This window comes from Tachypleus tridentatus, chromosome 4 (genome assembly GCF_004210375.1).
Source record: "Tachypleus tridentatus isolate NWPU-2018 chromosome 4, ASM421037v1, whole genome shotgun sequence".
Taxonomy (NCBI): domain Eukaryota; kingdom Metazoa; phylum Arthropoda; class Merostomata; order Xiphosura; family Limulidae; genus Tachypleus; species Tachypleus tridentatus.
Genome location: NC_134828.1, coordinates 71,288,929 through 71,304,579, shown reverse-complemented (window position 1 = coordinate 71,304,579; position 15,651 = coordinate 71,288,929). Strand labels below are relative to the sequence as shown.

General features: G+C 35.0%; 1 protein-coding gene across 1 annotated transcript in view; it reads right to left on the bottom strand.

Moving 5' to 3' along the window:
- The window catches only part of LOC143249403 (acetylcholine receptor subunit beta-like 1), a 68,337-nt gene extending 52,975 nt beyond the window's left edge, over nucleotides 1-15,362 (bottom strand). Inside the window, exon 1 of the mRNA XM_076499197.1 lies at nucleotides 14,940-15,362. Within this exon, the coding sequence (XP_076355312.1) occupies nucleotides 14,940-14,997 (58 nt within the window). The 5' untranslated portion in view covers nucleotides 14,998-15,362. The remainder of the gene's footprint in view (nucleotides 1-14,939) is intronic.
- Nucleotides 15,363-15,651: the final 289 nt, after the last annotated feature.

Sequence of the window (15,651 nt, the reverse complement as noted above, 5' to 3'; positions counted from 1 at the left end):
GACTGGAAATTTAGGTGTAAAAATGCTTCTGTTTTGATCAATAAAGTTTGTGACTGTATTATAAAAGTATCTATTCATGTCTGGTTCATGATGTGTCTTGAACGTGTTTTCTAGGTGTTTTTTAAATATCTCGGCTTTTTCTGTGTTAGTGTATGCTGTTTCTCCATCCAGTTCCAGTGGTGGATATACTGTGTTTGTTGTTCCTGTATTTGTAAATCTTTTCAAGTGTGTCCAGAATTGTTTAGAATCAGTTTTGTGATTTAGATCGGAACAGAAGGTGTCCCAGTTTTCTTGTTTCTGTTGTCTGATTAAGTTTCGTATTTTATTCCTTATTGTGTTTATCTGAGTTTTAAGTGTGGGGTTGCGATTTTGAATGTACTGTCTGCGGAGTATACGTCTGTTTTTAATTAAGTGTATTATATCTTTATGTGGTTGCCATAAATGAGTTGTTGTGAAGTGTTTTTGTTTCGGTATCGAACTGTTGTCTGCATGTTTTAGACACTCAGAGATGATATGACAGTATGCATCTATATCATGCGTCCGCGGCAATATGTAGTACTTCGGGAGGTAAGGTTTCATTTAATATAGTTTGAAAAACTGGCCAATTAGCTTTTTTGTAGTTCAGTTGGTCTTTAACTATGATTTTATTTAAGTGGGGGGTGAGATTGAAGATACACCAAAGGATTCTGCGCTTGGAGAGGGTGAAGATAGGATATACCTCTGAAAGGCTCTTTACCAAAGAGTTTGTTTGTTTTTTTGAATTTCGCGCAAAGCTACACAAGGGCTATCTGCGCTAGACGTCCCTAATTTAGCAGTGTAAGACTAGACGGAAGGCAGCTAGTCATCACCACCCACCGCCAACACTTGGACTACTCTTTTACCAACGAATAGTGAGATTTACTGTCACATTATAGCGCCCCCACGACTGAAAGGGCGAGCATGTTTGGCGCGATGGGGATGCGAACCCGCGACCCTCAGATTACGAGTCGCACGACTTAACACGCTTGGCCATGCTGGGCCTAAGAGGGAAATCGAACCCGTGGCTTTAGCGCTGTAAATCCGTAGACTTACCGCTGTACAAGCGGGTTACCCACTGAAGGAGGGGAATGGAAGGGCGAGCATGTTTGGTGCGACCGGGATTCGAACCCGCGCACCTCGGATTACGAGTCCAACGCCTTAACACACTAGGCCATGCCGAGCCTGCCTAAGAGAAAGCTCACTTTGGTAGAATTGCCATGATTGCCCGTATAAATCGATAATAAGGGGCATTAGCACCTTTACATTTCATAAAAATTGCACCTATTATGATGTAAACTTAACATCGTAATTAAACTAAATATATTTAGTAATATTTATTAAAACTGTAAATTTGCGTTTGCGCTTAAGCACACATAACACATAATCTTTTGGTTTGTTTACTTATACTGTAAAAACTTATCCTATACATACATGCATTGACTCTCCTTGAAAATATCTCCCTGGAGCACCCTCAAGAACTGCCAAAATAGTATGTCATCTGTTATCACGTGCTGCCATCTAGAGCCCAATATATGTAACTATTATTAATCTAATCGGCCTGAACACACTGGAGGTAGGGTGTCAATGTGAATAATCAAAGAGTAACTTAAAGTTTCCGTTTTGGAGCAACATTGATGTATGATAAGCATTTCGAAATTTTGATGATTAAAAATTACATATTCCAGGGAATCCTACTTTGTTGTTTTTTTCAAATAATGAAGAATTATAGGTAGCAAAAGAAACACGGTTCAAGTTCACTATTTTTTATATCACGTGCTATTGTTTGAAGTTGAACGTTTGAGAGACATTACCGCTTCCCCTCTTCTCCCACACTATGTATTGCCCATTGCGCTAAATACAACATTAATTTCAAATTACATTTGTTAAAAGTTAGTTAGTTTGTTTGTGAATTTCGCACAAAGCTACACGAGGGCTATCTGTGCTAGCTGTCCCTAATTTAGTAGTGTAAGACTAGAGGGAAGGCAGCTTGTCATCACCACCCATTTCCAACTCTTGGGCTACTCTTTTACCAACGAAAGTGGGATTGACCATCATATTACAACGAGTTGGGTGTGACGAGGATTTGAACTCGCGACCTTCAGATTACGAGTTGAGCGCCTTATAACTTGGCCCTGCCAGGCCTCGTTATAAGTTAGCTGAGAGCCATTTTATCTAACAATGTAGATATAATGATCGCTAACCACAACAAGTGCATTGTTTTCAATATATGGAAAAGATCCACGCGTAATCTTTGTTTTAACTAGAAAGAGTATTCACAACAGCCAGAGGTCCAAAACCTTTTGCTTTATTCATACATTCGTCTTACTTGGTGAGAATCGCCTTCAAACTTATGTTGGTCGTCTTAGGGCGCTCCACTTGTAATCTGACGATCGCGAGTTCGGATCCCCGTCACACAAAATATGTTTGTCAGTTCAACCCTGGGAGCATTATAATGTTTAACAATAATTCCACTATTCAGTGATGTCGAGAAAACCCACTTGTAGAGAAATATATATGCAAAAACGGCTCGTTCTATGCAAAATATTTTCTCAACCCAAACGAGCCGTTTTTGCATATATAATTCCACTATTCGTTGGTAAAAAAGTGACCCAAAAGTTGACAGTGAGTGGTGTTGAAAGGTTCCTCCCTCTAGTCTTATACTTCTAAATTAGAGATGGCTAGCGCAGATAGCCCTCATGTAGCTTTCCGCGAAATTTAAAAAACAAATATAAAAAACACATATGAGGAGAAAATAGCTTCTCTGATTATCGAGATTTGTTCAAGCTGAAGAAAACGGTATAAGGCTCCTAGCTTATTTCTCCAGATAATTATACTGTTTAGAGTATTTTTATACTTTTTATAATATTGTGGTCATTAACAAACAGTTGCTCGTTACGATGCTGCTACAGAGGCCAATCAACTAATTGAAAAGTCGCTTCAAGGTAATTCTACAAATTATCTTCTTTCCCTAATATTAACACATAAAACACTACTTAATAATGTTGTAAATGTCGAGGCCAACTATATAAAACACTCTTCGGAATGTCTCGATCTCAAACCAATTGGGTCTCAAAAACAAGACTGGCTAAATTTGAAAGTTTTATCAGTATTTTGACCTACTCAGGATTTTTAAACTCTAAATATCGACTACGCAACGGTTAATATGAGTCGCAATATAGCATGAAAGACATTTACTAATAAAACTCCTTGGTAATTGATACTACACCTTTACAATGATTGTTATGGAGCCTCCGTTATGTTTACTTACGTCATCAACTATCGTTTTACCCGTGCGTTATTCCGCAGTTATACCATGTGCTAATAAAAAAAATGCTACAATATTTTGTATTTTGCGTAGGTTTGCTACAAATTTGTATAAACTCGATCTGATGCACATACTTACGACAAAAATTAGCGGTTATTCCTGGTATTCAACACGTCTAGTATATCTTCTGTGATCCTGTTTGGATTTAAAGATAATAAAGAATCTAGTGACACCATTAACTCCTGGCAAACAAAACTAGTTTTTCTTTTGTTTCATTTGCTGACATTTGTATTTTGTTTTATTAATTAATGTTTTTTGTTTCCTTTTTTCTCACAGGAGGAGACGTTAAAACAAAGACTGTGGACTTAACGTGTAAAAGATTTGCAATTAAAATGTTAATAAAATTTGACGATTTTTGTTCTTCTTGCTTTACTTTTCATTATGTAATTTATTACAAGTAATATTTATTTATTACAAGTTCTCCAGTACAACACCAGTCCTCACTGAACGCTATAGTGATATAAAGGAAACAGTCAGCTTTTATGCTTAAGTGTCATTAACCTGCCGTGAAATTCAGTGTCTGACAAAGTGGACAGTTCATATCATGGCTTATTATGAACATATGAAAACAAACAAACAAAAAACTTTGGTTTGCTTACCTAATACTGAAATCAAATTTTTTTTTAGTTGAACAATCTCAAGTTACCAAAATTCGGTATACTTCACAAGCATAACCCTGGATGAGCTTACATGCTAAATATGGATTGTTCATTGGTGAAAACAGCGCTGTGGTTTATTCTGTAATAGGAAATGTGATATAATATGAATAACCCTAAGTAAACGTGTAACTCTTAACACAAATCATTGTTGTTAATAACAAATGCTCATTCGATAAGTAATTAATCTGTCATAATTCATAAGACAGAAATCATTGTTTCCACTGCAAAGTCCTTTTCATTAAATATCGAAAGCAGATAATGGAAGCGTACAAAAGAATGAATTCACTTTAACGTTTTAAATAATTCTGTTAACTCAAAATAAATCTGACACCATTTTATATTTGATTACTGAAAACAATAACAAAGTTCTGGTAGTGTATAAGAATGATTCACGCACATTTAGTCTTATTTATCCAAACCACATTCCATTGCTTAGTTTTTAACCTGTGTCTTCTTCGGAATAGTAGAATCGATACTAGAAACGGCCATTTTTCAACAGGGTTAACTAGCAGACAAGCATTTCTGCAGCTCAGCTCTGTCTGTATATCACGAAGCCGATATTTCGGTCTCTCTGCTTGGGTAAAAGGACCACAGTCTCAATCGATCTCTAGGCTCGGGTCCCAGCAGGCAAGATAGCTTTTGGATGATGACGTCATTTCTTCAATACAGACGCAAGTTCCATTGAGAAACGTCAAAGAGGTCTTTATCTAAATCAGCCACTCCCTCCTTTTTTTTACTCAAATCAAGATAGCCTTCTGTATCCACACTTTTTGATGTTTCAGGTTTCTTTGAGTCTACTGATAGTTCAAGCTCAGGATACGGTCTTTTCAAACATCATTTGTAACATGGACGTTTGTAGTTGTATCACAAAATGCAAAGTCGTTTATAAAAATATCATAGAAATGAAATTCATTTTAAAAACTTAGAGCTGAAACTTTAATGCTTTAGCTTGGCTTATAGATTCACTCGTTTCACCTTTTCATATTATTTATCTGAAATTGACAGCCTGTTGGTTCTGCGATGACGCACTGACTGCAAAATCAACCTATTTTGCAATTTTGCGATTTTTAGGCTTCGAAAACGTTAGGTGAAGTCTGTATTTATTAATCGCAACGTACACGCAAGCTCATGCCAGTTATTAGTTGTGTTTAGTTGTTGCTCGATTTATCTTTGTTCTGTATGATTCTTTGAACATCTGAATAATATTCGACAAAAAAATTGTTTCTTAAACCTTACTTGTCAGAGAATGCTGAGTATTGAACTTCTTAGTCGGGAATTATTATTAAAATAACAATCAATGATTATTTTTATTAACTGCTCTAGTAGCCTAAATAAATTTTTAAACAAGTTTCTTTCTGAATCATATAATCGTTCCGAAATATTTCATGTGTGCTCGCGTATTAAAAATGTATGCAGAAAATAAATGTTTAAGTTGAACAGAGCAACAACTCTCCGTTTAATTTTTAATCAAAATACCATACGAGTATGTCGGCACGTGTAAAATATTGTTTAAATAGGGAAAGCTAAAAATGAACCAATTTGTAAATCTACAATAAAGATTAAGATTGAACAACTCTGCAACAACAGTGTAATAAATAATGTTGAACAATACCCCCCCCCCGGCACCATGGTGAAAATTAATTAAATTGAGCGACTCTGCAACAACAGTGTAATGAATAATGTTGAGCGATACCCCCCATCACCATGGTGAAAATTAATTAATTTGAGCTACTCTGCAACAGCTCGTTAAAAATTAAAAGTGAACGATTCTGCTATATCCCTCTACGAACTTGTGGATTAAAAGAGCAGAAAATATTTTGTTATTTTACGCAGGAATATCACAAATGATTTTGGTTTGTTTGGAATTAAGCACAAAGTTACACAATGGACACCTCTTTGGTCTACCCACCATCGGTATTGAAACCCGATTGTCAGCGGTACAATCCGTAGACAAATCACTGTGCCAATGGGGGACAATAATTTATTTTGTTTTGTTTTTGAATTTCGCACAAAGCTACTCGAGGGCTATCTGTGCTAGCTGTCGTAATTTAACAGTGTAAGACTAGAGGGAAGGCAGCTAGTTATCACCACCCACCGCCAACTCTTAGGCTACTCTTTTACCAACGAATAGTGGGATTGACCGTAACTTTATAACACCCTCACAGCTGAAAGGGCGAGCATGTCTGGCGCGACGGGGATGTGAACCCGCGACCCTCAGATTAGGAGTCGTACGTCTTAACACGCTTGGCCATGCCGGGCCAACGAAATTTATGAAAAGTTGGTTTGTTTGTTTTTGAAACTTGCGCTAAGCTACACAAGGGCTACCTGCGCTAGCCACCCCTAATTTAGCAGTGTAAGACTAGAGGGAAGGCAGGTAGTCATCACCACCCACCGCTAACTCTTGGACTATTCTTTTACTACCGAATAATGGGATTAACCGTCACATTATAACGCCCCCACAGCTGAAAGGGCGAGCATGTTTGATGTGACGGGAATTCAAACCCGCGACCCTCAGATTACGAGTCAAGTGCCTTAACCACCTGGCCATGTCGGGCCATTTATGAAGAGAGAGAGTTCACCTTATCTGAAGTGGCTATTGTTCCATCTTATAATTGTAAACATGCTAATTGTACACTGCTAAATTAGGGACGGCTAGCACAAATAGCCCTGGAGTAGCTTTGTGCGAAATTTCAAAAACAAACAAACAAATAATTGTAGAATAGGATTAAATAATATTTCATCGTATAGAACAACGTGTATGGCAGATAACGTTTTTGCATACGTCTTTAAGTTAATCTATCAATTTAAATTATTTCATGAACTTTATACCTAACAATTCAAATGTAGAATATTTTGCTTGTGAAATAAAATTTGGCATCAAAAATTTTTATCCTAGTTCTCTCAACATCTCAAAAGTGAACGTTAAGCTTTGCCTGCGTGCGCAGTTTTTCGAACGGTAGGCAAACGAACGCTGTGACAGACAATATAGTACATTAAGATGTGGTTTTAAAATTTTCAAGCGTGCGTACCACTACGTTTCTTATTTTAAATAATCTAATAAATTTATTAGAACTATAGTATTTAATGTAAATGATATCTACGATGTATTACATTGTAAAATAATTATCAGTATTATTCTGAACCATGTTTTTAATACAATAAGTTAGATGGTTTGCATTGTGGTTCTGGCATGATCTGACGATGATTTGTGAAACCTAAAAATATCTTTAATGTTTATATTTGAGTTAACATCTCGAAATTTCTAAAAAAAATTGTGGAAAACAAATATTTTAACATAAAACACTTTGAATCAATTATCTCTGTATATGTTTTCACAGTTTTTGCTGGCATACGAAAATAAATTTAACAAGAATCAGTTGTTAGGTTTTATTTCTAAGTTACAACTATCACTTAGTTACCGTTTACCTTTCGTGAAACTACACGAGTTGTAAGACTTTCAGCTGAAGAAATAAAACGTTTTACTTTTATTTCTTTAAATGAAATTGGCTTTACATTATTTTCCACCGAATAATGAAAAAGTACCAACCCAATGATGAAAGACGTTAGAACACTGACGTAGGTACACAAACTGTTTCACTTTACAATGTTATTTGTTACGCCATGTTCATACGTGTGTGTATATATATATATATATATTGAACATTAAACATGAATTAGGGCAGTTTTGAGCTGAAAATTTTAATACATACCAGGGAATATACATCATTAGCAGCAAGATATAAATTCCTTGTTCTCTTTGTACGACAGTAAAATTTCTTAATTTCTGGTTTTACAGAATAGGTGATGCCTTCAATGACATTTCTAATATATTTATTGTGGAAAGCTAGGGGAAAGTAGTCCCAGTCAAAAGCTTGAACCAAGTGGAGAGATGACAAACAAAAGTCTTATATCTGCTGAGACCGAGAATTTTTGTGGGCGGCTCTCTTCATACAAATCGTATTACAATTTGTTCTGAAGCACTTTTTCTTTTTAATAAGTACGTTTTATGTTTTACATTAATTTGTTTCAAGAGTGTCTTACTTCTAATTTGAATTTTTCTGAAATATATCTGTTTTTCGTTGATCTTTACGAAACTGGTGAGTTAGTTTTGAGTAACTTAAACATTGCAAATTGTTTAGGATAACTTTCGAAAATTAAACACTTTCTTTTACCTCTCTAACAAGTGTTATATATTCATCTTCTTACAGCTCCAGCATGGTCAGGTGGTTAAGGCGTTCGAGTCCCCGTTACACCAAACATGCTCGTCATTTTAGCCGTGGGGGCGTTATAATGTGACAGTCAATCCCACTAATCGTTGGTAAAAGAGTAGCCCAAGAGTTGGCTGTGGGTGGTGATGACTAGCTGCCTTCCCTGTAGTTTTACACTGCTAAATTAGGGATGGCTAGCGTAGATAGTCCTCGTTTCGTTTTGCGCGAAATGCAAAAACAAACAAACAATTGTCTTCTTACGAGCTGAATTGACCTGGCATGGCCAGGTGATTAAGACACTCGACTCGTAATCCGAGAGTCGTGGGTTCGAACCCTCCTTGCACTAAACATGCTTGCCCTTAAGGCTGTAAAGGCGTTATAATAATACGATCAATCCCACTAATCGTTGGTAAAAGAGTTGGCGATGAGTGGTGGTGACAAGTTGCCTTTCCTTTAGTCTTACACAGCTAAATTAGGGACGGCTAGCGCAAATAGCCCTCGTGAAACATTGCGCGAAATGCAAAAACAAACAAACAAACAATTATATTCTTACGAGCTGAATTTGTCTATATGTTTCCAATTAACATGTCATATTATCTTCAAAGCAGTTTCATATATTCCTTCATGTTTTCTCCACAGCTAAATGTGTGCCTGTACTTTTCACTGTCGTCTTCCTTTTGTCTTAACAACAACCTCTTATGTTGTTTTATGTTATGCTTCCAACTGGTATGTCTATCTGTTGTTGTTGTTTTTTCAATAAACTTGTTATTTAATCTTTTAAACAGCTCTTTAAATTGTTTTCTGTTCTGCTTCTCGCAGTTATGTCTGTTTTGTTTTTTTTTTCCCTTAAACTTACTGTTTCATTATCAAATTTCCAGCTTCTTTAATGTAGTAAATAAATTCCGTTTTCGATGTCCTATGGCACAAAGTTAGTTTTGCTTACCTCAGCTGTAAAACGTAACGTGCAGATGGTTATATATGTGGTGCAGCGATCAAATTACGGCGTTAACATTAAACTTTAGGTGTGTGTTTCACTTAACATCTACCGTTGTGCGTCACAATACGTCCGTTTATTTCAAACTGAAATTCCATAAAATACACTGTAATATTAGCTATTTCTGTATAACATGTTTTGTTTATTTTATTTTTGTTATCATAGTTCTTCTGTTCATATGTAAAGTTTCATAAATTGCGTTATTTAAAAGGAAGTTAACATTTTATATAAATGTCGAGATAATATTTTAATTAATGTAAATAATATTCGTTGCTTCATTGTAGTTTGTTTTTTATTAATTATCCCTCTGGTAGGTCGGTTGTAAGCTTACTAACTAAAATATGTGTTTCATTCCCTGCAGTGGATAGAACGCAAAGTGTTGAGCTTTGCTCTAAAACAAACGTTATGAAACAACTTATTCCTACGTAATAATTATTTAGTATTGGCTTTTTAACATGGATGTTCCTGCTTATTGTTTTCGCTCTCGTTTTTCTCAAGGAAATCTATAGTGGTTTTACGTTTTCTTTGGATAGACTTGTGCTTGCTTACTATTAGATTGTTGTTGTTTGCAGGTTTTAAAGTTATGTTGCTCTACTGAACACGTACACCGAAATGAGCGCTAATGTTAATTCACTGTACAGGACAAGTTAACAGTTAAGGATAGGGGAAGGTTCTATATCTCACTGTTATAATACATTTGACATTTGATCAATCGTTAAGACTGAAAAGGTGTTTTAAATGTTTCAGTTGGACTCTGCACAGACCTAACATATGGTAACATTAATGTTTGTTCATACACAAAAGGGACTTTTCTAGCACTATTTCACAATTATAGGAGCGAATGTTTCTCACTCTTCGACAACACGTTTGGTCATTATAAATTTTCTTTAGATATTTTCGTATCAAGTTCTCATGCAGTTAAATGACATCAATTTACATAATTTCGTTGGTCCGTATCTCACCTTTCTCAAATTAATGTGATTTACGACGTTTGTTTTCTTCCATATAATACAACAGTGCTAATCTGTGATGGATTTTACGCTCGTATTCTCACAGGTTCCCTTGGAGAACAGCCTAATGGGTTACGACATGGATTTGCAGGGGAAGTTAATGTTTAATCAATGTGTATTATATTGTGATGTGGGATGAAAATATTAAAGAAAAAGAAATAGACTGTAATTATTTTTTAAATTATTTAAATATACTTTGTGCAACATAATGATATATAATATAAGATTTTATTCCTTTTAAAATTGACTGAATCCTGATCGTTAGGAAACTTTTCAAACAAAGTTCTGTTTAAAAAAAAAAGTTAGAATTACAAGTAATTGCTTTGTATTTAAAATATCCAGTGTGCGTGTGTTTTCATTTATCAAAGCCAATGGAGGTTATCTGCTGAGTCCAGCGAGGGGAATCGAACCCCTGATTTTAGCGTTGTAAATCCGTAGACTTACAGCTGTACTGGCGGAGAAGGTTCCAGTGTTAAAGAATGAGACAAACAATACAAACATAATGCTTATTATCTTACTGAAATTATAAAAAGACAAAAACCTTGCTTCTCTTTGTTATTGTGTTTCTGTTCTTTGGGAATACTTGCACAAAATTATTGAGGCACTTGGAAATACAGCGTAACTACTTTATGTGACAAATTTGACGTTCTGAAACACGCTTATAAAATTACGCTTTGTTTACTAAAGCAAGCAAATGTGAGTAAAGTGTTACTTTAGGATTACACTGCACAACAAAGTTTTTGCTTCTTGAACACTGTTGGGTGTTCCTTATAGATTTTTGGCTGCTGATCACGAAAATAACATCCAAATTTGCCCATCACGTACCGTTTCATCGAAATCTTCAGTTTCACCAGGACATTGCTACAATGAAAAAACAATATCAGGGCAACTGGAATCCGTCAATGCTTGTTGACTACTGTTGGACACTGCAACGTGATGCACCGGACATTGAATACAAACGAAAATCAGGAGCAAATCACTTTTAATTATGTTGAACTTAATAGCGTATTAGAAACATAAACGCAATTAAATACGTTATTGCCAGTAAACAGCTAACAGTCTATTTCTCAGAGTTCCTACGTGATGAAGCAAAACCAAAACTATATTTGTGCATACCACCAGGTACCTGTCACAATCAGCAAAACTTTTCAAAAAAATTGTTGTGCAGTGTTACCTTTTAAGTCAGGAATAACTAGTAACTAAAGGTATTTCTGTATATAAAAAACGTAGTTATTTTTTCTGATAAATATACTGATCGATAATTATTCTAATGATGACGCAAAAATTGCACATTAATTTTAAACCGACAGATTGGTTGACTTTTCTCTAAGTTTTAGTGCCTATTAGTTTTATTCAACCTTACAAGTAGTAGACATGTCTAGTAAAATAGGAATTTTACTATCAGGTTAAAGCACGGGCTTCTTTTCTTTACCAAAAGTTATAGTTTTCTACTGTAGATGCCAGAGTAAAAGCATTATAATTAGAAATCAATTCTATTGTTATGCCATTGACCTGTTGCGTGAATTATTCGAATTAATTTGTTTGTTTTAACGATGTCTTCACGTCTTTACTATACCAATACAAATTTCTCTGGGGTATCTATTTTTTTTTATCCATATAATTACTTGGACAATAAATTAGACCCTTAGTATTAAAATCGAAAAACCCTGTTATAAAATTCATTGGAAGATAGAGATTTTTAGAAATTGAAAAAAAATATATCTTCGAATACGTATTTATAAGTTATTATACCCCGTTGGGTGAGCAGTAAGCTTACGGTGTTACAATGCTAATATCCAGGGTTCGATTCCTCGCGGTGGACAAAATGCAGATAGCCCATTTGGAAATTAAAACAATAATAACTCTTTTATTTAATTGTCTTTCAAACATAGTACTAATTCATTCTACTAAAAGAAATTGTTGAAACGGTACAGAATCATTATAATTACCACATTGCAAAATAATAAAAATTCATTGACCATAAAATGGGTAAATTGAGGCATGAATATCACCATGAATTTGATTTTAAAAAAGTCACGTTATGTACACTAAGAAAATGCAGTGAAATAGCTTGCGACTCGAGAAACAAACATATTTTATACCAGTTTTATTAAACTCAAAGGAAGTTAGTTTTAGCTATAAAAGCGACTCCAAAGCTTTAAAATAACTCTTCTCCATCCAAGTATACAGGCTAATAACAGTGATATTGCCGTTTCTGTTTATCTTACTCTTGTATCTGTATTTAATTTACATTTTGTTTTTACCACAATCCGGAACATCACCAGATTTACTTTCCACACAGAAACAGTCATAGTAAAAAAAGTTATGTTCAAACAAGTTCAACTGCAATAAAAATATAAGCATCTCAAACCATGGTTCACGAGCTGCCTTGAACAAACCAATCAAAATTTACTTTCTTTTGCGAAAACGATACTTTATTTTTATCCCTTTGTTTAACTTTAATTCTACAATTTTTTTATCATTAATAGTAGTCCGCGTACATTTTATAAGATCACCACATATCCTTGGGGATATAAGTGTTCTACCAGTCAAGAATCAATGAGTTATGAGACTTCACTCATGAACACACAGCGTTATTAAAAATATACAACTTATTATTTGAGTTTAGCATTGAGTTAGGTCTATGCATTTGTGTCATAAAATGTTTTCACATTTTAATCTCCATTCACGAAAATATACAACGTCAATCATGAATACTTGTAACAAATTATGTAGATAGGTTTCTTGCTACCGTACGAAAGAAGTAGCCATCTTATTTTTCTCTGCAGCGAGACAAAAGAACTTATCAAGTGAGACGTGTCATCAGAGAGCAAATGTATTTTGATCATAAGTCCTTAATCAATAACCATTTACTAACGAAAATAAAATAGCAAAAACATTTTCATTATATATAATAATAATAAAACTGTACCTGTAAATAATGTTATCTGTTCAGTGTTAACTCGAATAAGCTTAAGCCTTATTGTTTCAATTTAATACTTACTTTGTCCACGTGTTCAGCGAGTTTGACTGTCCGTATACACTACGTTACACCACTATAAATAGTATGAAATCAACTGAAAATATCAATGACTTAATGTATGTGAAGATTTTAAAGAATAAGTTGTTAAAGATGTACTCTTCCTTAAAACACGTTCTAGTAAGAGCCTGAAACAAAGATTACCGACACTTAGTCACTGTATAGAATATATATGAATCCTCTTATGAGCCAAAAACATCTTAAGAGGAACTTCTACGAGTTTTTAAATAAGTTTTGTTCCATCATCAAAGACAATTAGCACATGAAAACAACTGTGACGTAACTGATCCAACACACATTACACGATTTCAATTTAAATAGATAAAACAGGAAGATCTGAGTGTATCGCAAAACTTCAAACCTTTTTTTATGTTACTGGTATAAGGTTTAATTCGGAAAACAAGCACGGCATGATTAAACTCATTTGTTAAGTGTTGTTTGGGGTAAATGTTTTTATTTCCTCTATTTTGTTTCTGTAGGTTAGTAAAAGTTTGGTTTGTTTATTTTGAATTTTTGTGCAAAGCTTCACACTGGCTATCTGCGCTAACCGTCCCTAACTTAGCAGTGTGTAAGACTAAAGGGAAGGCAGCTAGTCATCACTGTCCACCGCCAACTCTTGGACTACTCTTTTACCAACGAATAGCAGGATTGACTGTCACATTATAACCCCCCCACGGCTGAAAGAGCGAGCATGTTTGGTGTGACGGGAATTCGAACCTGCGACCCTCAGAATACGAGTCGAATGCCTTATCTTAACCACCTGGTCATGCTGGGCTACGGTTAGTTTTGTTTGTCTTTGTTGTTTTTTTAAATTTCGCGTACACCTACACGAGGGCTATCTGCGGTAGATGTCCCTAACTTGTCAGTGTAAGACTAGAAGGATGGCAGCTAGTCATCACCACCCACCACTGCCAACTCTTGAGCTACTCTTTTACCAACGATTAGTGGGATTTACCGTCACATTATACGCCCCCATGGCTAAAAGGGCGAGCATGTTTGGTGCAACGTGGATTCGAACCCGCGACACTCAGATTACGAGTCGGGCCATTATGGTGAGTAAAAAGACTTAACATTAATTTGTAATGATGCAATGGAGTTTAACAACGAAAAGCTATAACACTAATTTGATTTCTATTAAAATAAGTTTTATGTTTTATTATTTGAAATAACTGCTATCATGAAAACAGTAAAGATCTGTTTTTATGCTGTTATTATTTTAAAATATTAATAAACCATCATCTCTTTCGTAGTTTAAAACTAAAGCTATTAAGCTATTAGTTGTTTGAGAAATAACAGTTAAACCTTTATTTGAATATATCGCTTATGTACTAAATAAATACGGTGTTATTTCTGTAGATTATCGATTTAATAGTTTGACTAAAATCAGAAAAAAAGATATATAAATTACACAGTTTTCTTAAGATTTTAATGTCACATATTACTGAAGAAGAAAAACTAATCTTATATGACAAATAAAAGCAATCGAAATGGTCTACCTGTAGCACTGTTAATCGACCCTTATCTTTTCCATATGCGTATATCTTAGTGTTTGTACTTTTCTACCTCTAAGTGAGAAAAACTTTTGAAATTTTAGTCACTTAGAGAAATAAAACTACATAAATTAAAACTAATGTTTCAATACAAAAAATAGTTAATCTGTTTGATTACAACCTCACTTCACTTACCATGTAAGGCCCCACAGCATAATATGAGCACAACAGCAATGGTTCTTTTAGAATTCATTATTTCCACAAAGGCGAACGATTAAAGCGCGAGTTGGACATGCCAAGTGCATCAGACCTTACAGCTACATTCAGAGTGTTAGCCATACAATGTTGCGCAGAAATCAACTACTGCGCAGATGCAGCCTCCACCAGCTGCAAACACCAAAGACTTCGGCCATTACGAATTTAGATTTTCCACAAAGCTGTATGTTCCACTATAGGTATACATACTGTTCTCCTATCATTCTTAATTTCTCTCGGAAGTTGCTGTTAGTATTCGAAATATTCCAAACCCAACTATAGATATCCGGATGAGCTTATGGAGCTGGTGGGCACATGAGAGTTCATCCCACCAACACTCGGGTAGTGTAACCTCACCTTCGTAGGTTCTTTGCAAGTGGTCTCGGCAGTTACCGAAGTTTGTATGCGTAGCGCAGCTTATCGACCAATTACTCAGTATAACACATTCCGCTGCTATGAAAGAGACTGAAATATCGACCAATTACTTAACGGAGTACATTCCCATGGTTGAGAAAAAACAATCATTCTCTGGCATCGACACGTATTTGAATTGCTGTGAAACCGAGTTACTTTTCTCATTGTCAAGAGTGTTTATCAAACTTCTCAAGGCTTAAAAAGTTTTATACAAACGTTTTACAGTCCACGTACATAT